Here is a 23,036-nt window from a genome sequence, read left to right as displayed (position 1 = left end):
TGCTCTAGGTGGTAAAGGTTGTGGGTTTGGGAGGTTCTGTTGAAGAAACATAGAAACATAGAAGATAGGAGCAGGAGTAGGCCATTCGGCCTCTCGAGCCTGCTCCGCCATTCAATGCGATCATGGCTGATCATCCCAATTCAGTACCCTGTCCCTGCTTTCTCCCCATACCCCTTGATCCCTTTAGCCTTAAGAAATATATCCAACTCCCTTCTTGAATATATTTAATGAATTGGCCTCTACTGCCTTCTGTGGTAGAGAATTCCACAGGTTCACCACTCTCTGGGTGAAGAAATTCCTCCTCATTTCTGTCCTAAATGGCTTACCCCTTTGTGGTAAACCACTGTTTGTATTCCACTGTGTACATGCCTGTACATGCCTCGGCTGACTCCTCCCACGAATCCAGGTATAAAGGTGACTGCTCCACAGCCCCTTGTATTCTGGACCGGTCGACCGCTCGAGGCACACCTTCATTCTCTTGTTAATAAAAGCCTGTTAATTACTCGCTTAATCTCAGTCTTTTGAGTTATTGATAGCGCATCAATTTTATTAACAAGATTTTATAATGGAGAAGATCCTCACACCAGCATGCCTAGACTTAGACCATCGGGAGGCGGACGCATCCACCAAGTTTACTCACTGGCTGAGGTGCTTTGAAAAATTCCTGATCACCTCCGCTGAAACGGTCAAATCGGACGAGGACAAACTGGATGCCCTGACCTCCAAAGTGAACCACCGAGTGTACTCGGTCATCCAAGACGCGACCTCGTACGCGGATGCTTTCAAGCTCCTCAAGGACCAGTCCACGCGCCCAGTGAACGAAGTGTACGCCAGGCACCTCCTGGGGAGTCGTAAACAACAACCTGGGGCATCGACCGAGGAATACCTTCAGGCACTGTCTGTGCTTGGCCGGGCCTGTGGTTGTAAGGATGTAAAGGCCGCCGTGTACACAGAGGAACTTATCCGGGACGCTTTTGTAGCGGGCCACAGGTCCAATTACACCCGACAGCGACTGTTGGAGCAGAGTGACCTTGACCTCAACAAGGCCTCTGAACTCGCACTATCATTGGACGCAGCCTACCGGGGCATGGATGCCTACTCCTCTGCACCGTGGACGCCGCGGGGAACGACAGCCTAGGACACGGTAGGACCGTCTCATAGCGCCGTGCCATCCCAGCAACAGCCCAACTACCGCAGCAGTGTCCCAAGGCCAGACAGCAGTGCCCCAAGGCCAGAAATGCTACTTCTGTGGCCAGGCCAAACACCCCAGAGCGCGCTGCCCGGTGAAAAATGCGATCTGCTCAGGCTGCGGGAAGAAGGGACACTACGCCAGCGTCTGCCGGGCCAAAGCCACCCCGAACCCCAGCAGCGCCGCGTGTGGGCCGTGCGGGCCGCCATCTTGGGCCTCCCCAGCCATGTGCGAACCACCGGAACAGCAGCCATTTTGGACGCCTCCAGCCACATGGGGATCATGGACGCCGCCATCTTGGACGACAGCCGGGACGCAGCAGGCCCCCAACACCGCCTCATCTGATACCCGCAGCGACACACCGACCCCTACGCTGGCCTCCGTTACACTGGACCAAGCGAGACCGCACCAGCTGTCCAGTTCCACAATGGACATTTAAGGTAAATGGTCACGAAACAATCTGCCTTTTTGACTCTGGGAGCACGGAGAGCTTCATCCACCCCGACACGGTGCGGCGTTGCTCTCTCCCAGTCCTGCCTGCGCACCAGCGGATTTCTATGGCCTCCGAGTCCCAGTCGGCGGACATTGGCGGCTACTGCGTGGTGACACTCGTAGTAGACGGGACTGTGTACGATAATTTTAAACTTCTGGTCCTGCCCGACCTCTGCGCTGCCGTTCTACTGGGGTTAGATTTTCAGTGCCACCTTAAAAGTGTTACGATGGCGTACGGTGGGCCTCTCCCCTCCTCCGACCGCAATGTGTACTTCCTCAATATTATTGATGAGTACTCCCATTTCCCGTTCGCCATCCCCTGCCCGGACATGACCAGTGCCACGGTCATTAAATGTCTGAACGACCTCTTCGCCCTGTTCGGTTTCCCCAGCTATATCCATAGCGACCGGGGCTCATCGTTTATGAGCGACAAACTCCGTCAGTACCTGCTAGCTAGGGGTATTGCCACAAGCAGGACCACCAGTTACAACCCCCGGGGGAACGGACAGGTGGAAAGAGAGAATGCGACAGTTTGGAAGGCCGCCCTGCTAGCCTTAAAGTCTAGGGGCCTTCCGACCTCCCGCTGGCAGGATGTGCTCCCCAATGCGCTCCACTCTATTCGGTCACTGCTCTGCACTGCCACTAACGCCACCCCTCATGAGAAAATGTTTGTCTTCCCAAGGAAGTCCACATCGGGGACATCGCTACCGCCATGGCTGACGTCCCCAGGGCCGGTCCTACTGAGAAGACACGTGAGGACCCATAAAACGGACCCCCTGGTCGAGAGGGTCGACCTCCTCCACGCCAACCCCCAGTATGCTTACATTGCGTACCCGGACGGGCGGGAGGACACAGTCTCCATAAGAGACCTCGCACCCTCGGGGGGCTGCAGTAACCCACTACCACCCCCCCCCCCCCCCCCAACGATCCGATATCCAGCCCCAGCAGATGGCAGGCCTGGGCCCCGCGACCCGCTCGACATCTACGAGGACTACACACCAGTGCCCCAGCCTACACGGGACTCGACACCGGAAGCTTCACTACCCCTGCCGTCGCCACGTCGATCACAGCGGCAGACAAGACCTCCGGAGAGACTCCAATACACTAACTTTTAATACACTTCACCCCGCCGGACTCAATTTTAAACAAGGGGTGAATGTGGTAAACCACTGTTTGTATTCCACTGTGTACATGCCTCGGCTGACTCCTCCCACGAATCCAGGTATAAAGGTGACTGCTCCACAGCCCCTTTGTATTCTGGACCGGTCGACCACTCGAGGCACACCTTCATTCTCTTGTTAATAAAAGCCTGTTAATTACTCGCTTAATCTCAGTCTTTTGAGTTATTGATAGCGCATCACCCTTATCCTTAGACTGTGACCCCTGGTTCTGGACTCTCCGACCATCGGGAACATCCTGCATCTAGTCTGTCCAGTCTGTTAGAATTTTATAAGTTTCAATGAGATCCCCTCTCATTCTTCTAAACTCCAGCGAGTACAAGCCCAATCGACCCAATCTCTCCTCGTACGTCATTCCTGCCATCCCAGGTATCAGCCTGGTGAATCTTCACTGAACTCCTTCCATGGCAAGAACATCCTTCCTCTGATAAGGCGACCAAAACTGCACACAATACTCAAGATGTGGTCTCACCAAGACCCTGTACAACTGCAACAAGACATCTTTGTTCCTTTACTCTAACCCTCTCGCTATGAAGGCCAACATACCATTTGCCTTCTTAACCACCTGTTGCACCTGCATGCTTACCTTCAGCGACTGGTGCACAAGGACACCCAGGTCTCGTTGCACTTCCCCTTCTCCCAATCTATTGCCATTCAGATAATCTGCCTTCCTGTTTTTGCCACCAAAGTGGATAACCTCGTATTTATCCACGTTATATTGTATCTGCCATGCTTCTGCCCAATCACCTAACCTGTCCAAATCATACTGGAGTTTCTCGGCATCCTCCTCACAGCACACACGCCCACCCAGCTTTGTGTCGTCTGCAAACTTGGAGATATTACATCTAGCTCCCTTGTCTAGATCATTAATATATATTGTGAATAGCTGGGGTCCAAGGACCGATCCCTGCAGTACCCCACTAGTCACTGCCTTCCACTCGGAAAAAGAGCCGTTTATTCCAACTCTTTGCTTTCTGTCTGCCAACCAATTCTCTATCCAAGTCAATACCTTGCGCCCAATCCCATGTGCCTTAACATTACACGCTAATCTCTTATGCGGGACCTTATCGAAAGCCTTCTGAAAGTCCAAATACACCACATCCACTGGTTCTCCCTTATCTATTTTACCAGTTACATCCTCAAAAAATTCCAGTAGATTAGTCAAGCACGATTTACCTTTTGTAAATCCATGTTGACTTTGACCGATCCTGTCACTGTTTTCCAAGTGCTCTGCTATTACATCTTTTATAATAATGGACTCTAGCATTTTCCCCACTACCGATGTCAGGCTTACCGGTCTGTAATTCCCCGTTTTCTCTCTACCACCTTTTTTGAATAGTGGGGTAACAATTAGCTACCCTCCAATCCATGGGTACTGTTCCAGATTCCATCGAATGCATCTACTATTTCTAGGGCCACTTCCTTAAGTACCCTAGGATGTAAATTATCGGGCCCTGGGGATTTATCGGCCTTCAATCCCATCAATTTTCCTAGCACCATTTCCCTACAAATACTGATTTCTTTCAGTTCGTCCCTTTCATCAGACCCTATGTTCCCGACATCTCTGGGAGGTTATTTGCGTCCTCCTTTGTGAAGACGGAACCAAAATATGTATTTAATTGGTCTGTCATTTCTTTGTTCCCCATTATAAATTCCCCTGATTCTGACTGCAAGGGACCTACGCTTGACTTCACCATCTTTTTCTCTTCACATATCTATAAAAGCTTTTACAGTCAGTTTTTATGTTCCCTGCAAGCTTACTCTCATATATTCTATTTTCCCCTTCTTAATTAATCCCTTTGTTGAATCCTAAACTGCTCCCAATCCTCTGGATTACTGCTTTTTCTGGCCAATTTATATGTCCTCTCCTTGGATCTTATGCTATCCCTAATTTCCCTTGTTAGCCACAGTTGAGTCACCTTTTTTGTTTTATTTTTATGCCAAACTGGGATGAACAAATTCTGTAGTTCATCCATGCAGTCTTTGAATGTTTGCCATTGCCTATCCACCGTCAACCCTTTGAGTGACATTCCCCAATCAATCCTACCCAACTCGTGCCTCAGACCATCGTAGTTTCCTTTATTTAAATTCAGGACCCTAGTCTCTGAGTCAACTACTTCATTCTCCATCTTAATGAAGAATTCGATCATACTATGATTGCTCCGACCCAAGGGGCCTCGTACAACAAGATTGCTAATTAATCCTTTCTCATTACATAATACCCAGTCTAAGGTGGCCTGATGTCTGGTTGGTTCCTCGACATATTGGTCCAGGAAACCATCCCGAAGAAGCCTTGGTGAGTTGCTGCAGTGCATTCTGTAGATGGTACACACTGCAGCCACGATACGCTGGTGGTGGAGGGAGTGAATGTTTAAGGTGGGGAATGGGCTGCCAATCCAGCGTAATGCTTTGTTCTGGATGGTATTGAGCTTCTTGCCTGGATGGTTGCAGCTACAACAACATTCAAGTGGAGAATATTCCATCACGCTCCTAACTTGTGCCTCGTAGCTGGTGGAGAGGCTTTGGGGAGTCGGGTGGTGAGCCACTTGCCACAGAATACCAAGCCTCTGACCTGCTGTAGTAGCCATTTCAGTCTCTGGTCAATGGTGACTCCAAAAGAAAAGAAAGACTTGCATTTATATAGCGCCTTTCACGACCACCAGACGTCCCAAAGTGCTTTACAGCCAATTAAGTACTTTTTGAAATGTAGTCACTGTTGTAATGTAGAAAACCAACACTCTAGTGTGTTGATGATGCGGGTTTCGACAATGCTAATGCCGTTGAATGTCATGGGGAGGTAGTTAGCCTCTGTCTTGTTGGAGATGGTCATTGCCTGGCACTTGTGTGGTGAGAATTTAACAGCCCAAGCCTGGATGTTGTCCTGATCTTGTTGTATGCGGGCATGAAATTTCTTGGTTACTTGTAATCTTTTATTTAATAACATTCAGCATCCTGACAAACTGTATCACAGTATGGTATGGCAGCTGTAGCTCCTATGACCGGAAAGCCCTGCAGCGGGTAGTCAAAACTGCCCAACGCATTACCGGCACCCGGCTACCGACCATAGAGCACATATACCAGAAACGCTGTTTACGGAGGTCACGGTCCATCATCAAAGACCCTACCCACCCCAGCCACAGTCTGTTCGCCCTCCTGCCATCTGGGAGACGCTACAGATGCATTCGCACCCGTACGACCAGATTTAGGAACAGCTTCTTTCCCAGGGCTGTCATCCTACTGAACTCCACAAATAAACTCTAAAGCCTGCACATCTGCCAATGCACTTTATTATGGTTATGTTTATGTTAATGTATTACAAGCCAAATGTATGTTGAATGTTTAAATGTCTTAATCTAAATGTACACTCTCGGGAGCCGCAAGCCTACATTTCGTTGTACTGCACTTGTGCACTAACCATGACAATAAAAGTTGATTTGATTTTGATTTGATTTTTTTTTTGATTACCATCATTTGCCTTGATTTGGGTTTCTCTCTTTTCTCACTTTGTGTCAAGGTTTGTCTTAGAACATAAGAACATAAGAAATAGGAGCAGGAGCAGGCCATTCGGCCCCTCGAGCCTGCTCTGCCATTTAATGAGATCATGGCTGATCCGATTTTGGCCTCAACTCCACTTTCCTGCCCGCTCCCCATAACCCTGGACTCCCCTGTTGCTCAAAAATCTGTCTATCTCAGCCTTGAATATCTTCAATGACCCAGCTTCCACAGCTCTCTGGGTCAGAGAATGCCAAAGATTCACGACCCTCTGAGAGAAGAAATTCCTCCTCATCACTGCCTTAAATGGGTGACCCCTTATTCTGAGACTATGCCCCCTAGTTCCCCTGACGAGGGGAAACATCCTCTCAGCATCTACCCTGTCCAACCCCCTCAGAATCTTTTGTTTCAATAAGATCACCTCTCATTCTTGTAAATTCCAATGAGTATAGGCTCAACCTTTCTTCATAAGACAACCCCCTCATCCCAGGAATCTACCTAGTGAACCTTCTCTGAACTGCCTCCATTGCAAGTATATCCCTCCTTAAATAAGGGGACCAAAACTGTATGCAGTACTCCAGGTGAGGTCTCACCAGCGCCCGATACAGTTGTAGCAAGACTTCCCTGCTTTTATACTCTATCCCCCTTGAAATAAAGGCCAACATTCCATTTGCCTTCCGAATTACTTGCTGCACCTGCATGTTAACTTTTTGTGCTTCATGTACGAGGACACCCAAATCCCTCTGTACCGCCGCATTCTGTAGTCTTTCTCCATTTAAATAATATTTTTCTTTTCTATTCTTCCTACCAAAGTGGATAACTTCACATTTACCCACATTATACTCCATCTGCCAAATTCTTGCCCACTCACTTAACCTATCTGTATCTCTTTGCAGACTCTATGTCCTCCTGGTCCAGGCAGAATAAGTCTACTCTCTAGCCTTAGAGAGTACCTAAGAACTTGGTAGTGTAACCAGATCATACGGTCCCCTGATACAGGAAACTTTGGTTTATCCGGAGGTTAACTGTCCAGAATGCTCGCGCCACCGGCAAAAATCAGGAGCCGTTTCGTTAGGTTTTTTTTCTTTTCGTTGCTTTTTTTTCACCAGTCAGGCTCTGCAAGGTCTCGCTGAAGCTGTTGCTAAGCTACAGAGACGCTTGCAAGGTACGGCCGACTGTTTAGAAGCTGTTGCTAAGCAACAGGGTTTGTTGCCAGATACGGAGCTCAAAATCTCCGTATGTTTCAACATTAGCGCTGGTTTGTCCGGCAGTTTTGATGGGACGGCAACAGCTCGGTGCCGGATAGCACAAAGTTTCCTGTAAATTGCTGGTCAGCTGGCTGGTTCTAGTATGAGTTGGTTTAGCAGAATGGTGTTGTATAGTTCCTATGAGATCCTCTTATGAGGTGATTTTTAAACTAAAGTTACTTGCAGACATCTTCAGTGTTTAAAATCGCCTTTTATTTTGTAGTAATATCGGCTTCATCTGACACGACAGTGAAAGTGTGGAATGCTCATAAAGGATTTTGCATGTCTACGTTACGAACTCATAAGGTAACTCTTTTTGTAATCGGGAAAACTGCATGTTGCTGAGGAGGGAAATGTCATTTAGTGCAAAAGTGTGTTTTATTTGTGACCGCATTAACGCTTTTACTATTTATTTTTTTAATGCCTTTTTCCTCCTTCAATGGCGAACACAGTTCTGTATTGGTCTTGATGTGAAGGCGACCAGTTGGATAAAGCAATTAATAAATATTATGCATATGTTCTAGTACATCTTGTCTCAGTTTTGAGAACGTAAGAATAAATTTGCCCTATATATCAAAAGCTAAAATTTTCCATTTTATACCCAGTTAACTTGAAGAATGAAACTTTAAATCCCTTGCTTAAATAAATTGGAGCTTAATTCACTGCAGTAAATAATTATGGTTACTTGAGATGCTTGAGGGGATGTCTCACAGGAAATACAGTTGGTAGCAATTTTGTCTCGTGAGTCAAGAGCCTGTGGGTTCAAACAGCATTCCAGGATTTGAGTGTGCAATCTAGACTGACGCAGTGCAGTACTGAGGGCGTACTGCATTGTTGGAGATGTTAGTTGGATGAGATATCAAACCCAAAGTGTCCTGTCTGCTGGTTCTGCTGACTCAGGCGCACGTTAAAGATCCCATGACATTTTTGAAGAGGAGCAGGGAATTTTCCTGATGTCATGACCGATGTTCCCTTTAAGCTGCGCGGCCGCGCAGCGCTCTGGAGCTCCCGCGCAGCCGGCTCACCGGCTTTTAAATGGAGAAACCCGCGCCTGCGCGCTATTTTGAATGGGCCGCGCACCCAAAAAAAATTTCTTATGGGAACATCCCTCATTCAACTCATTTGCTGTTTGTGCATTCTTGCAGTGCGCAAATTAGCTGTTGTAGTTGTCGCCTTTAGCAATAGTGGCTGTACATCGAAATAAAAAATTGATTGTGAAGTAGTTTAAGGTATCCTGAGGCTCTGTATGAATTTAAGTTACTTCTGTGTTTTTATTTTTCTCATGGAATTAAATCTAAATACATGTAACCCAAGAGTGTTTAGAGAATGTCCTATTGGAATTAATTTTAGTAATTTTAAGATTTGTGCAATAAATGTGCTTCTGACCAGTTGTACGGTAGAAGTAGTAAACTTCCATTTATAATAATACTCCCATTGTGGACAGAGGCCTGCAGACCAAGGAGGAAGAGAATCTGCCTGATTCCAAGCTCCTAATTGTTATCTAGTAACCAATGCTAGAAAGGGCACTTGTATGGATGTTTGATGAGGACAGTGCCACACTCGGTTAGGATGCCTGCAATGCTGGGTGCTCACTGTCTAGTTGCACACACGAAAATGAAACCGTACCCCAATGTGAGTCGGTGGCTTTAGAGAGACGGGAGAAAATTGGGTAAAAACAATTGACAATTTTTTCCCTTTTTTGTGTAGGATTATGTGAAGGCATTGGCTTATGCAAAAGATAAAGAGTTGGTGGCTTCAGCTGGGCTGGACAGACAGATTTTCCTCTGGGATGTAAATACTCTTACAGCACTGACTGCCTCAAACAACACTGTCACCAGTAAGTCCCTGATTGTAAATGGAATGGGGAACCAATATGTATGGAGTATGGTTACATGCCTTTATCATAATGGAGGTAAATGCTTGGGAGGTTTATAAAGGCATCATGATTTGTTTTTGTTTTTTTTAATTTGTTCTTGGGATGTTGTTGATGCTGCCAAAGGTGCATTTATTGGCCCAGAAATTCGGGTCGGGGGCTTCCCGCGGGTGCAAGCCCCTGACCTGCACTTAGCTAGCGCGCCAGCCGTTGAGCTGTGGGCCCGCGTGGGCCTCCTCCAACTACCGGCGCGCAGTGCTTGCGTATCCCAGGGGCGCAGTTAGTTCGATGTGTCCCCAGGGATCACGTGGGCCATGAAGAGCCAATGGTAGCAGGGAATGCTTCATTCATAAATTTGGCAGGCAGAGCTGTCAAACCTATGAATACTATAAGTCCCAAAACATCACTAAAACTTCAAATCAATTTTTTTTTTAAATCACATTTTTAAAATAACTATAAATTACATGAAATAACTTTTAAACAATAATTTAAATTTTTGAAAAAATTAATTACATTTTCTAACGGGGCTAAAAATAAACTTACCTTTTTTTAAAGTATTTAAAAATAATAAACCTGTGGGGAAAATGTTTTAATTTTAATTAATTCACCACTTACCTTGTTAAAAGCAGGCTTTGCGTCTGCTTTTTAAAAGTGTAACAGCTGGAGACTTACCCTCCCGGAAAAACCTGGAAAAAAAACGTAAGTTCGATGCGCACGCACTGCCTCTCCGGCGCACGCGTTCCACCTGTCAACCCCTTCTTTCAGGGGAACGGAAGTGCCGGTTTCCCACACATGCACGAAACCGGCACTTTCGTTGGGCCTACGGATGAGTACCCAGTGCGTACTCACGTGTTGGGACCCGAATTTCTGGGCCAATGTCTATCCATAATTGCCCTGAAAATATAGTAGAATTGAGTGGCTTGCTAGGTCACTTCAGAAGGCACATTGTGTGGAACTGGAGTCACATGTAGGCCAGACTGGATAGGGATGGACTAGACTGGATAGAACTTGGCAGGCTACCTTCCTTGAACCACATTAACGAACCAGTTGTGTCTTTATGACAACCTGGTGGCTTTAATCAATGTTTTTACTGATGCGAGATCATAATGAAGTATGTTGTGCATTGTCATCATAAGCATTGTAGTAAAACGTAATGGTGGGCTTGCAGAATTTTCATACTGTGTTTAGTTGAATTGCAAAAAACAACCAGTTGGATTGGATTTTGTTGTCCCAAGATTGGGATGGTCTGCACAGCGTAATTTGAGTTTATTACAGTGCAACCTGCGGTGCAACGAAGGTTCACTAGATTGATCCCTGGGATGAGAGTTGTCCTATGAGGAGAGATTGAGTAGATTGGGCCGATACTCTCGAGTTTAGAAGAATGAGAAACATAAGATTCTGAAGGGGATTGACAGGGTAGATGCTGAGAGGTGGTTTCCCCTGGGTGGAGAGTCTAGAACTAGGGGGCATAGTCTCAGGATAAGGGGTTGGCCGTTTATGACCGAGATGCGGAGGGATTTCTTCACTGAAGGTTGTGACTCTTTAGAGCTCTCTACCCCAAAGGGCTGTGGATGCTGAGTCTTTGAGTATATTCAAGGCTGAGATTGATAGATTTTTGGATTCTAGGGGAATCAAGGGATATGGGGATCGGGCGGGAAAGTGGAGTTGAGGTCGATGAGCAGCCATGATCTTATTGAATGGCGGAGCAGGCTCGAGGGGCCATATGGCCTACTCCTGCTCTTAATTCTCATGTTCTTATGTTAACACTAGGATGAAGTACTGGTGGTTGTAATGTTTCCACTTTGGGACCAATTGGAGGTGATCACTTCCAATGTATTGGATGGATACAAGTAAATGGTTAGATTTGAGTGTGTGTTCATCCATAACGTTGGAAGTGATGAGGTGCACTGCCGACCGTCTGGGAGCCCAAATGTTGTCAAAATAAAAGAAGGCTAACAGTCGGTGGCTTCAACACTTTCTAACAATTAGTCGTGCCCAAGAAGTGCAACTTTTAGCAAAGACCATTGGTAACAATGTACTAAGTCTAATGACAATGCAGTTAGAGAAATCAGTGACCGGAGCAATGTTTTTTGACTCCGGTAAGTATTAGCCCAGATTTTCCAGGGCCTATGACACGTGGCCATAAGTGCCCCACACGTTCCGGGTTTGCGCATGCACGAAAACCTGGAACTTGCGATCTTGACAGATCCCTGGAAAATGGACATCCGCTGGTGGAGAGTTGGGCTATTTGCCCCAACTCTTGCCCAGCGAATGCTCATGAAACTCTTACGCCTGGTAAAAGCAGGCGTACGGCCTTTTAAGGGTGAAAATAAATATTAAAATAAATTTTTAAAAATCATTTTAACATTCAAAAACCTGTAAAATCTGTTATTTTTGGCTCCTTGAAAAATGTTTAAATTAATTTTTCAAAAAATATTTTTTTTTTAAATGTTTAATTAAATTGTATTTTAATTAATTTTAAACGTGTAATGCATTTTGTTTATTTCAGTGCTGTAAAAATGTATTTTTAAATGTGATTCCTATTATGCTATGGGGACTCTGTACATAAGTGGAATTCCCCATAAGCAGAATGGGAATCCCCTTTCTGAATGGTTGGGCTGGCCCACGTGATCCCAGGGGTGTTTGCGAACCGCATGCGCCCTGGGATACGCGGGCCTCTACACACGCGTACGCCTGCAGGCCCTGGAGCGCGAGTCTCCATGGCTCTAGGACCTTGCAGTTCAGAGGCATCCGCCCACGCAAAGCCTCCAACCGCAAATTCAGGCCCAATAATTTATATAGTCTGGCAAACGCTATCCCATTGTAATGGTACCTTGTTGGTGTAAACTATTATTATTATTACAAATCTCTTGTTACAATTTTTTTTTGAATTTTTGGTCCCAGCACAAGCTGTACTGCAGACTATCCAAGGAATCAAACCGTGACAAAGTTAACTAAGAATTGAAAGCCGCTGTATGCGTGGCTTTCTTATAATTAGGTTTGAGTTTGTTCATCCATAACATTGGGGATGAGTATAATTTTGGTGTGGGAAACCAGCAAAAAAAAGGAGAGCTGCCTTTGTTGCTCTTCACCCCCCCCCCCCCCCCCCCCGCAATTTAAGGAATCTAATTTTCCATGTGTATCGATCAAGAAGTGAAGACAAATATAACAATTATTTTCCTGTTAAATACTTTTTTTTTCTGTAACAGCATCATCATTGAGTGGGAACAAAGACTCCATTTATAGCCTTGCAATGAACCAGATGGGGACAGTAATCGTTTCTGGGTCTACTGAAAAGGTTAGTTGAGTTACGATGACAGCCGTGCTGGATTGGTTCCTGTAACTGAGAAGATGACTTTTTGGGTGACCTACTTTCAAATGTGTTTGCTGATTTACCTCAGGAACTGTCGAGCAGCACGTGGACTTACTACACTGTGCCTTATGGCTCGCTCGTATTTTATGATGTCATTAAAGCTTAGGAAAGCACTTTGTATATTAAATTTCACAGTTTAAAAAGTTTTCGAAATGTCCTGATCGGGGGAATTATGTTTTGCAGTTGAATTGTTTGCCAAATGCAAAAGAAACTAAGTGACCAGGATCAGTTTCTTTTAAATGTGTTTAATCTACTGTATAGTTCCTAAGAATTTTCATGATGTAACTTCTTTCTCATTGATTTTGATGGGTAATTTGTTTGATTTGCTTAAAATTGGCTGATTTAAATTCATGACATTAGAAAGGAATTGACGAATGCGATTAGAAAAGGGATCTTGCCTGTTTAGCAGCAGGTGCTGTTAGTCCCAATATACCTAAACTAGTAATGAGGTATTGTTTTCTGGTGTGGTTAACAGGTTCTGAGAGTGTGGGATCCCAGGACATGTGCAAAGCTGATGAAACTTAAAGGTCACACAGATAACGTGAAAGCTCTACTGCTGAACCGAGATGGCACACAGGTATTTCACATTTCTTGTTGCTGTTCTCGCAAAAGTCATTTTTTGCATGGTTTTTGTGCGTTAGCCTTGGTTCAGTGATAGCACTCTACCCTCAAGTCAGAAGGTTGTGGGTTTAATTCACACTCGACCTCAGCACAGTGGTGTTAGAATCATAGAAGTGTTACAGCACAGTAGGAGGCCCGTCAAGCCCGTGCCCGCTCCCTGCAAGAGCACTTCAGCTAGTCCCAGTCCCTCGCATCTTCTCCGTAGCCCTGCAAATTTTTTTCCTTCAGGTACTCGTCTAATTCCCTTTTGAAAGCCTCCACCACCCTTTCAGGCAGTGCATTCCAGATCATAACCGCTCGCTGTGTAAAAAAGCTTTTCCTCATGTCGCCCTTGGATCGCCTGCCAATCACCTTAAATCTATGTCCTCTGGTTCTCGACACCTCTGCCAATGGGAACAGTTTCTCTCTATCTAGTCTGTCTAGAAACCTCATGATTTTGAACACCTCTATCAAAGCTCCTCTCAATCTTCTCTGCTCTTAAGGACAACAACTCCAGTCTATCCACATAACAGAAGTCCCCTCATCCCTGGAACCATTCTTGTAAATCTTTTCTGCACCCTCTCTAAAGCCTTCACATCCTTCTTAAAGTGTGGTGCCCAGAATTGGACACACTACTCCAGTTGTGGTTGAACCAGTGTTTTATAAAGGTTCATCATAACTTCCTTGCTTTTGTACTCTGCCTCTATTTATAAAGCTACGGATCCCATATGCTTTTTTTAACCGCTTTCTCAACCTGGTCCTGCCACCTTCAACGATTTGTGCACATATACCCCCAGGTCTCTCTGTTCATGCACCCACTTTAGAATTGTACCCTTTAGTTTATATTGCCTCCTTGTTCTTCCTACCAAAATGTATCACTTCGCACTTTTCTGTGTTAAACTTCATCTGCCACCTGTCCGCCCATCCCACCAGCCTGTCTATGTCCTCTTGAAGTCTATCCCTATCCTCCTCACTGTTCACTATATTTCCAAGTTTTGTGTCATCTGCAAATTTGGAAATAGTGCCCTGTACACCCAAGTCCAAATCATTAATATATATATCAAGAAAAGCAGTGGGCTTAGTACTGTCCCCTGGGGAACACCACTATACACCTTCCTCCAGTCCGAAAAACAACTGTTCACCACTACTCTCTGTTTCGTGTCACTTAGCCAATTTCGTATCCATGCTGCCACTGTCCTTTTTATTCCACGGGCTTCAACTTTGCTGGCAAGCCTATTATGTGCCACTTTATCAAACGCCTTTTGGAAGTCCATGTACACCATATCAACAGCTTTGCCCTCATCAACCCTCTCTGTTACCTCATCAAAAAATTAAATCAAGTTAGTTAAACACAATTTGCCTTTAACAAATCCGTGCTGGCTTCCCTTAATTAATCCACACTTGTCCAAGTGACTGTTAATTTTGTCCCAGATTATCGTTTCTAAAAGATTCCCCACCACCGAGGTTAAGCTGACTGGCCTGTAATAACATACGAAGCAGGAGTAGGAGTAGGCCAATCGGCCCCTCGAGCCTGCTCCGCCATTCAATAAGATCATGGCTGATCCAATCTTGGCCTCAACACCACTTTCCCGCTCTCTCCCCATACCCCTTGACTTTCTTGTAGTTCAAATGTCTGTCAATCTCCGCCTTGAATATATTCAATGACTCCGCCTCCACAGCTCTCTGGGGTAGAGAATTCCAAAGATTCACGACCCTCAGAAGAAATTCCTCCTCATCTCCGTCTTAAATGGGCGACCCCTTATTCTGAAACTATGCCCCCTAGTTCTAGATACCCCCCACTAGGGGAAACATCCTCTCAGCATCCACCCTGTCAATCCCCCTCAGAATCTTTTATGTTTCAATAAGATCACCTCACATTCTTCTAAACTCCAATGAGTATTGGCTCAACCTTTCGTCGTACATCAACCCCTTCATCCCAGGAATCAACCTAGTGAACCTTCTCTGCACTGCCTCCAATGCAAGAATATTCTTCCTTAAATGTGGAAACCACAACTGTACGCAGTACTCCAGGTGCGGCCTCACCAGCGCCCTGTAAAGTTGCATCAAAACTTCCCTACTTTTATACTCCATACCCCTTGCAATAAAGGCCAACATTCCATTAACCTTCCTAATTACATGCTAACTTTTTGTGTTTCATGTACTAGGACCCCCAGATCCCTCTGTACCGCCGCATTTTGTAGTCTCACTCCATGTAAAAAAATAATTTGCTTTTTCATTCTTCCTTCCAAAGTGGATAACCTCACATTTTCCCACATTATACTCCATCTGCCAATTTTTTGCCCACTTAGTTAACCTATCTATATCCCTTTGCAAACTCTCTGTGTCCTCCTCACAACTTACTAACCCACCTATCTTTGTATCCTCAGCAAATTTGGCTACAGGACACTTGGTCCCTTCATCCAAGTCATTAATATAGATTGTAAATAGTTGAGGCCCCAGCACTGATCACGGTGGCACCCCACTAGTTATAGTTTGCCAACCTGAAAATGACCCATTTATCCCGACTCTCTGTTTTCTGTTCATTAGCCAATCCCCTATCCATGCCAATATATTACCCCCAACCCCATGCGCTCTTATCTTGTGCAGTAACCTTTTATGTGGCACCTTATCGAATGCCTTCTGGAAATCCAAATACACTACATCTACTGGTTCCCCTTTATCCACCCTGTTTGTTACATCCTCAAAGAACTCTAGCAAATTTATCAAACACGATTTCCCTTTCATAAAACCATGTTGACTCTGCTTGATTGTCTTATGAATTTCTAAATGTCCAGCTATTACCTCCTTAATAATGGATTCCAGCATTTTCCCAATGACAGATGTTAGGCTAACTGGCCTATAGTTTCCTGCTTTCTGTCTCCCTCCTTTCTTGAATAGGGGCGTTACATTTGCGGTTTTCCAATTCGCTGGGGCCTCTCCAGAATCCAGGGAATTTTGGTAGATTACAATCAACGTATCCATTATCTCTGCAGCCACTTCTTTTAAGACCCTAGGATGCAGGCCATCAGGTCCAGGGGACTTGTTGGCCTTTAGCCCCATTAGTTTGCCTAGTACTTTTTCTTTAGTGATAGATTGTTTTAAGTTCCTCCCTCCCTATAGCCCCTTGATTATCTATTATTATTGGGATGTTTTTAGTGTCTTCTACCGTGAAGACCGATCCAAAATAATTATTTAGAGTCTCTGCCATTTCTCTATTTCCCATTATTAATTCTCCAGTCTCATCCTCTAAGGGACCAACGTTTACTTTAGCTATTCTCTTCCTTTTTATATACTTGTAGAAGCTCTGTTTTTATATTATTTGCTAGCTTACTCTCATACTCTATCTTCTCCCTCTTTATAATTTTTTTAGTCATTCTTTGCTGGTTTCTAAAAATTTCCCAATCCTCTGGCCTACCACTAATCTTCACAACATTGTATGCCTTTTCTTTCAATTTGATACCATCCTTAATTTCCTTAGTTAGCCACGGATGGTGCATCCTTCTCGTAGAGCCTTTCTTTCTCACTGGAATATACCTTTGCTGAGATTTATGAAATATCTCCTTAAATATCTCACTGCTGATCTACTGTCTTACCCTTTAATCTATTATCCCAGTCCACTTTAGCCAACTCTGTCCTCATACCCTTGTAATTGCCTTTATTTAAGTTTAGTTGCTGGGTTTATCCTTGCACCCTTTTTTGAACAAGGGTGTAACATTTGCAGTTCTCCAGTCCTCTGGCACCACCCCAGTATCTAAGGAGGATTGGAAGATTATGGCCAGTACCTTCGCAATTTCCACCTTTACTTCCCTCAGCATCCTAGGATGCAACCCATCCGGTCCTGGTGACTTATCTACTTTATGTGCAGCCAGCCTTTCTAGCACCTCCTCTTTATCAATTTTTATCCCACCCAGTATCTCAACTACCTCCTCTTTCACTTTGGCAGCATTCTTCCTTGGAAAAGCAGATGCAAAGTACTCATTTAGTACCTCAGCCATGCCCTCTGCATGCGTAGGTCTCCTTTTTGGTTCCTAATCAGCCCCACCCCCCCTCTTACTACCCGTTTACTATTTATATGCCTATAGGAGACTTTTGGATTCCCTTTTATGTTAGCTGCCAGTCTATTCTCATACTCCCTCTTTGCCCCTCTTATTTCCTTTTTCACTTCCTCTCTGAACTTTCTATATTCAGCCTGGTTCTCATTTGTATTCTCAACCTGACATCTGTCATACGCCCCTTTTTTCTGCTTCATCTTACTCCCTGTCTCTTTCGTCATCCAGGGAGCTCTGGCTTTGGTTTCCCTACCTTTCCCCTTCGTGGGAATGTACCTCGACTGCACCCAAACCATCTCTTTAAAGGCAGCCCTTTGTTCAATGCGTTGGTTGAGGATGCTATATAAATTAAAGTTGTCCCCACTTCTCTCGCTTTCGCCCCTCTCTCGCTCGCTTTCACCTCTTTCTCTCCCCTCACTCTCACTCGCTTTTGCCCCCCTCTTTTTTCCCTTTTAATATTGCCCATCAAGTTAAAATGGAGTTGCTTCATTTTTGAATCTGTTATGTAATATAAAATGAGTAGGATTATCAGAGTTTTGATGGCAATGGATGTTATATTTCACCACGGTGTCTGTTTTAATTTGTGATGATGGAGTAAATAAGAACCAGTTACCTACACCATCTCCCCAGTAAATGTTACTGGTGCATAGTTTCTAAATTGTGCTGTTGTTTCATTTTTTTAAAAACCTTCATTTCTGTTTCAGACTACTCTTGTATGTGAACTTAGCTCCCTCTATCACAGACAGTTTGTTTACTTGCCTAGGCAAAATTCGTAGCATGCCTCGGTAATGCACAGAACCCTTTTGCAGATGATTTCAACTACTAGTCTGATCCCATGCCTTCATCGCATCCTCATTGTCTTCAGATGGTAGCCGAAGAGCATTACACTAGGCTTTGTCTTGGGCTTTAATTGCCATCCCAATTTAAGTAATAGTAGAACAAGTGAATGAAAGCAGTAACGCAACATTTTTACAGTAGTTAATCTTTGCTAGCTCTGTGTGTCGTTTAGAAAAAAAAAACAAATAGTTTGCAACTGCTATGCTAAACTATGATGCAAGTAACTTTCTTACCTAGGGATTCTGTTCCTTTCCTCACAGTCTATGCAAACTATCTGGCTTAATTCATTCTCCTCAAAGGATTTAGGCAGAGATCCTGATTTGAGAGAGACAAAAAACAAAACTCAGTGGGGGCTCGGTGTATTTAAAAAAAAAAACAAAAAAACTGTTAGTTAATTCAAGAGTTTTCAATAAAAACGTATTTGAACAAATCGGGCAAGATTTCTTTTTTAACTAAATGGCTTGGCTCCTCCTGTCTTCAGATAACCCAATTAATTGTTGCGACAATTGTACCATAATGAGCGGACGCATTCTGTGAGTGAACCTAACTTTTAATCTCTTGAGTGTCATAGAATTAAAGTAGCCAATACAGGAAACACTTTCTTATCCGGGACCGGTGTGGTGCCGGTTTATCCAAAAGTCCGGGTTACAGAGTTATAGTTAAAAGGTACTAGAGCTCCGTACACAGCAACAAATCCAGGCTTTCCTGTTGCTTAGCAACAGCTGCAGGAACCCCGGCCACAGACCAAGCGTCCCTGTTGCTTAGCAACAAGTGCAGAAACCCCCGATTACACAGCCACAGATCCAGGAACGGCCACTAATATGAAGAAAAACTTAGCAGAACCTACTCCTGAATTTTGCCGGTTAACCGAGATTTCCGGTTGTTTGGGTGCCGGTAAATCGAGAGTTTCCTGTACCAGGCTAAGTCTGACAAAATGCTTCATTTTTGTCACAGCGGCAGAACTGAAAACTGCTCAACATTGGGAATTCCTGTACTACTGCAACATTTTCCTTCACTGAGTTACTGACCTTCGCCATGCTGTTGTGGCAAAACGCCAAGCAAAGACCATATATTTCACTGACAAAGCCTAGGAGTTGTCTTTATTCTAAATGGGCTTGTAAATGTTTGGAAGCTTTCTGTCAGTAATGTTGGCGCAGTTGACAAGCATATTTTTCCATTTTTACCTCCGTTAGTGTTTGTCTGGTAGTTCTGATGGAACCATCCGCCTGTGGTCCTTGGGACAACAGAGGTGCATAGCAACATATAGGGTCCACGACGAAGGAGTTTGGGCACTGCAGGTCAACGAAGCCTTTACTCACGTCTACTCAGGAGGGCGAGACAGAAAAATCTACTGCACAGACCTCCGGAATCCAGATATTCGAGTTCTGATTTGTGAAGAAAAAGCACCAGTTCTCAAGGTACAGCCATAAAAATTGGGCACAACTTGTTGCAACACTGAGATGCTCATAAACTTTATTTTTGAAATGTTTTACATCAAAAAAGATAAAAGGCCACAATCAGACCAGAGGTACAGCAGTGAGAATAGCAATCGGAATGTTAGTAATGATTTAAAAACAAAAGCACTGCCCTCTGAACTGACAAATGGGAAGCAAAGTGAAGCTGTTGTCAATCAGCAGATAGCAGGAAGCTAAAACCCTGTGGGCGTTCATGCAACAGCATCATGTGGCATGGAGATATTGGTACCTTCGGGTCATCCCATGCCACTTGCAAAGCATTGGACAACGATGATGGGGGGTGGGAATTCAGGAAGAATCCCATCTCTAAGGGAGGTAACCCAAGCAGTGTTTAAAGGTAAAAAGAAGAAACTCGTCTTATCTGAGGAAGGATGTTCTTGCCATGGAAGGAGTTCAGCGAAGATTCACCAGGCTGATACCTGGGATGACAGGAATGACGTATGAGGAGAGATTGGGTCGATTGGACTTGTACTCGCTGGAGTTTAGAAGTATGAGAGGTGATCTCATTGAAACTTATAAAATTCTGACAGGACTGGACAGACTAGATGCAGGAAGGATGTTCCCGATGGTTGGGGAGTCCAGAACCAGGGGTCACAGTAAAAGGATAAGAGGTAAGCCATTTAGGACAGAAATGAGGAGGAATTTCTTCACCCAGAGAGTGGTGAACGTGTGGAATTCTCTACCACAGAAGGCGGTGGAGGCCAGTTCATTAAATATATTCAGGAAGGAATTGGATATATTTCTTATGGCTAAAGGGATCAAGGGGTATGGGGAGAAGGCAGGGACAGGGTACTGAATTTGGATGATCAGCGACGATCTCATTGAATGGCGGAGCAGGCTCGAGGGGCCGAATGGCCTACTCCTGCTCCTATCTTCTATGTTTCTATGTAACCTGAAATATATACATAGAAATACATAGAAGTTACAACAAAGAAACAGCCGTTCAACCTAACCAGTCCATGGCATTTACATTACTTAATTCAAATTATTGGATTCTAACGCAAAAATAAAAAGCTTTGAATGATCAGGTAATCACTGCAAAGGATAAGCTCGAAATAACGTAAATGGGTGCATACACTTGTTTGGCTGCTTGGCCACTTGTTTGGTTGCTTGGGGTCAGTATGATCCAATATCATTTGGAGCCTGATTTCTGCTGAATGAGATTGCGTATGCTGCTTTCACTCAGCTGCACGTGAACACATTTTAAGAGAGATTAAAAGATTTAAATTAGGTGGGTGAAAACACTGAAAAAGCAACAAAAGTGATGCCAGATAAAAAGGAGAGGGGGGGAAATGATGTATAAAGAGGTACACACGGTGAAGTATTTCAGCTCTAGCGCTGGTGATCCAGTACTGCACACAATGCTCTGCTCGATGGGAGTTTATTTTTCTTTGGCTCCTGAGAATAACATTTCATCAAGAGATGGAATTTTCAATAGCGTGCAATGTCTACTGAGTCTAAACTCTCAAAACCGGTTAATCATTCAGCCAGCGGAGTGGGGCTGTGGCGGTGCGGGTGATAGTTATATTCTGTTTGTGGTATCGAGATAACAGAACAGCACTGCTATTGGAAGCGCTGCTCCGTGAAGGGAGGCAGAACTTTTCAGTCGTGAATTTAAACCACACATGACCTTTTGAGATTACTTTGATAACTTTTCCTTTTTTGATTTGGCTTTTCCAATGTTTTTATTCCCCTTGCCCTTCCTCTCCTGAAGTCATTGTCTGATTTGCGTTTGCGATTCTGCAGGTGCGAGTGACCATGCCTCCATTCATCTGCAAAGGTTGCTGATAGATGGCTCACCTGTGTGGTGGATATCACTGCCGAGCCTGGTCCCATCCACACAAGCCATGCATGTACTTTGGTTTATGTTTATGTATCCAGGATGAAAAAGATAGAGCGGTGCTTGTCCCCATCCTCCGGCTGATTTAATTCCCATACACAAATGCCTACTTCCCCACCCCATCGCCTTTAATCCCTGGGAGAGGCAAAAAAATTAGAGAGCGGTAGCCAGTTCAGGATTCCTTTGTCAAAACATTTCGTCAGCACCTCCCAAACCCACGCCCTCTACCACCTAGAAGGACAAGGCACACACCGTCCTGACTTGGAAATATATCGCCATTCCTTCATCGTCGCTGGGTCAAAATCCTGGAACTCCCTCCCTAACAGCACTGTGGGAGTACCTTCACCACACGGACTGCAGCGGTTCAAGAAGGAGGCTCACCACCACCTTCTCAAGGGCAGTTAGGGATGGGCAATAAATGCTGGCCTTGCCAGCGACGCCCACATCCCAGGAACGAATCTTAAAACAAAAAAAAACTCCCCTCTGACCCCCCTGTGGGTGATCAGGCAAGCCTAGGAGGCTCCAGAACTCGCAAATTATTTTCTGAATAATTTACTCTTATGCTGCGAGCAGCTAATTTTTCAGAAATCCACCTAGCCCCTTCTTGAAAGATTTCACTACTTTTTCTAGAATCCTGTTCCATAGGCCGATTGTTGTCTGTGAAAAGTAAAACTTGTAACCTCGCCCTCCACCTCCTTGGTTTGTGAGGGTGGACCCCAGTTCTATCTGACCCCATCACCTCAACTGCACTATATGCTTGTATGATGTTCCTGTCCTTAATAAAATAACTGGATCAGAGCCCCTCTAAATCTCTGCCTCGCTTCCAAAAGGAATATCTTGGCTCGGGGGGGGAAAAGTAATTCTAATTATTGTGGCACTTTGGCTGCAGCTGAGAGCCACATCATTCTGCACAGACCAGGGAATGACCCTAGGTGGTTCTTAGTAGCACACAACTCGGCAGATTTACCACTGAGTGGGGGTAGTTGTGGTTTAAAATAGTTCCTGAATCCCTTTCCACAACGGTGGGCAAAATCCATTTTAACAAGATGCCCATCGGATTAGTTTGTGCAGCAATTTGATCTGCTGAAATACAAATCCTGGATCATGAGAGTCCTGAGCATCCAGTGAATCTTTGATCCCTTCAAGAATGGCATTTCAAAATCCACGTATCCATGCGTTGTGTTGATAGTCTTACCCACAAGCTATATGTCACATGGGTTATTTAAAAGCGGGGGAACAGTGTGGTTCAAATCAGCTCTAAAATTTGCAGCTGCCCGAGTGTTGCTTTAATTTCTGCAAGAAAGCACCCAGCATGTTGGCTCCGCCTTACTCTTGATTGATTTTTGTTCTGTTAGTATTAACTGAACTTGTGCCTCCTTTTAATTTCTCTG

At 44.7% G+C, this 23,036-nt stretch overlaps 1 protein-coding gene across 2 annotated transcripts in view; it reads left to right on the top strand.

Annotated features, from left to right (window-relative positions):
• LOC147116964 (WD repeat-containing protein 48) overlaps positions 1–23,036 on the top strand; it is a 144,462-nt gene that overhangs the window by 60,924 nt on the left and 60,502 nt on the right. For both annotated transcript variants that reach the window (XM_085987467.1, XM_085987468.1), the window contains exons 4-8: positions 7,822–7,904; positions 9,306–9,435; positions 12,681–12,769; positions 13,320–13,421; positions 19,524–19,748. In XM_085987467.1, the coding sequence (XP_085843593.1) occupies positions 7,822–7,904; positions 9,306–9,435; positions 12,681–12,769; positions 13,320–13,421; positions 19,524–19,748 (629 nt within the window). The remainder of the gene's footprint in view (positions 1–7,821; positions 7,905–9,305; positions 9,436–12,680; positions 12,770–13,319; positions 13,422–19,523; positions 19,749–23,036) is intronic.

The sequence above is a fragment of the Somniosus microcephalus genome, chromosome 5 (genome assembly GCF_052327205.1).
Source record: "Somniosus microcephalus isolate GS21.2 chromosome 5, FLI_Smic_1.0, whole genome shotgun sequence".
In the NCBI taxonomy this organism is placed as follows: Eukaryota; Metazoa; Chordata; class Chondrichthyes; order Squaliformes; family Somniosidae; genus Somniosus; species Somniosus microcephalus.
The sequence above is the reverse complement of the archived record's forward strand: the minus strand, read 5'-3'. Positions and strand labels throughout refer to the sequence as shown.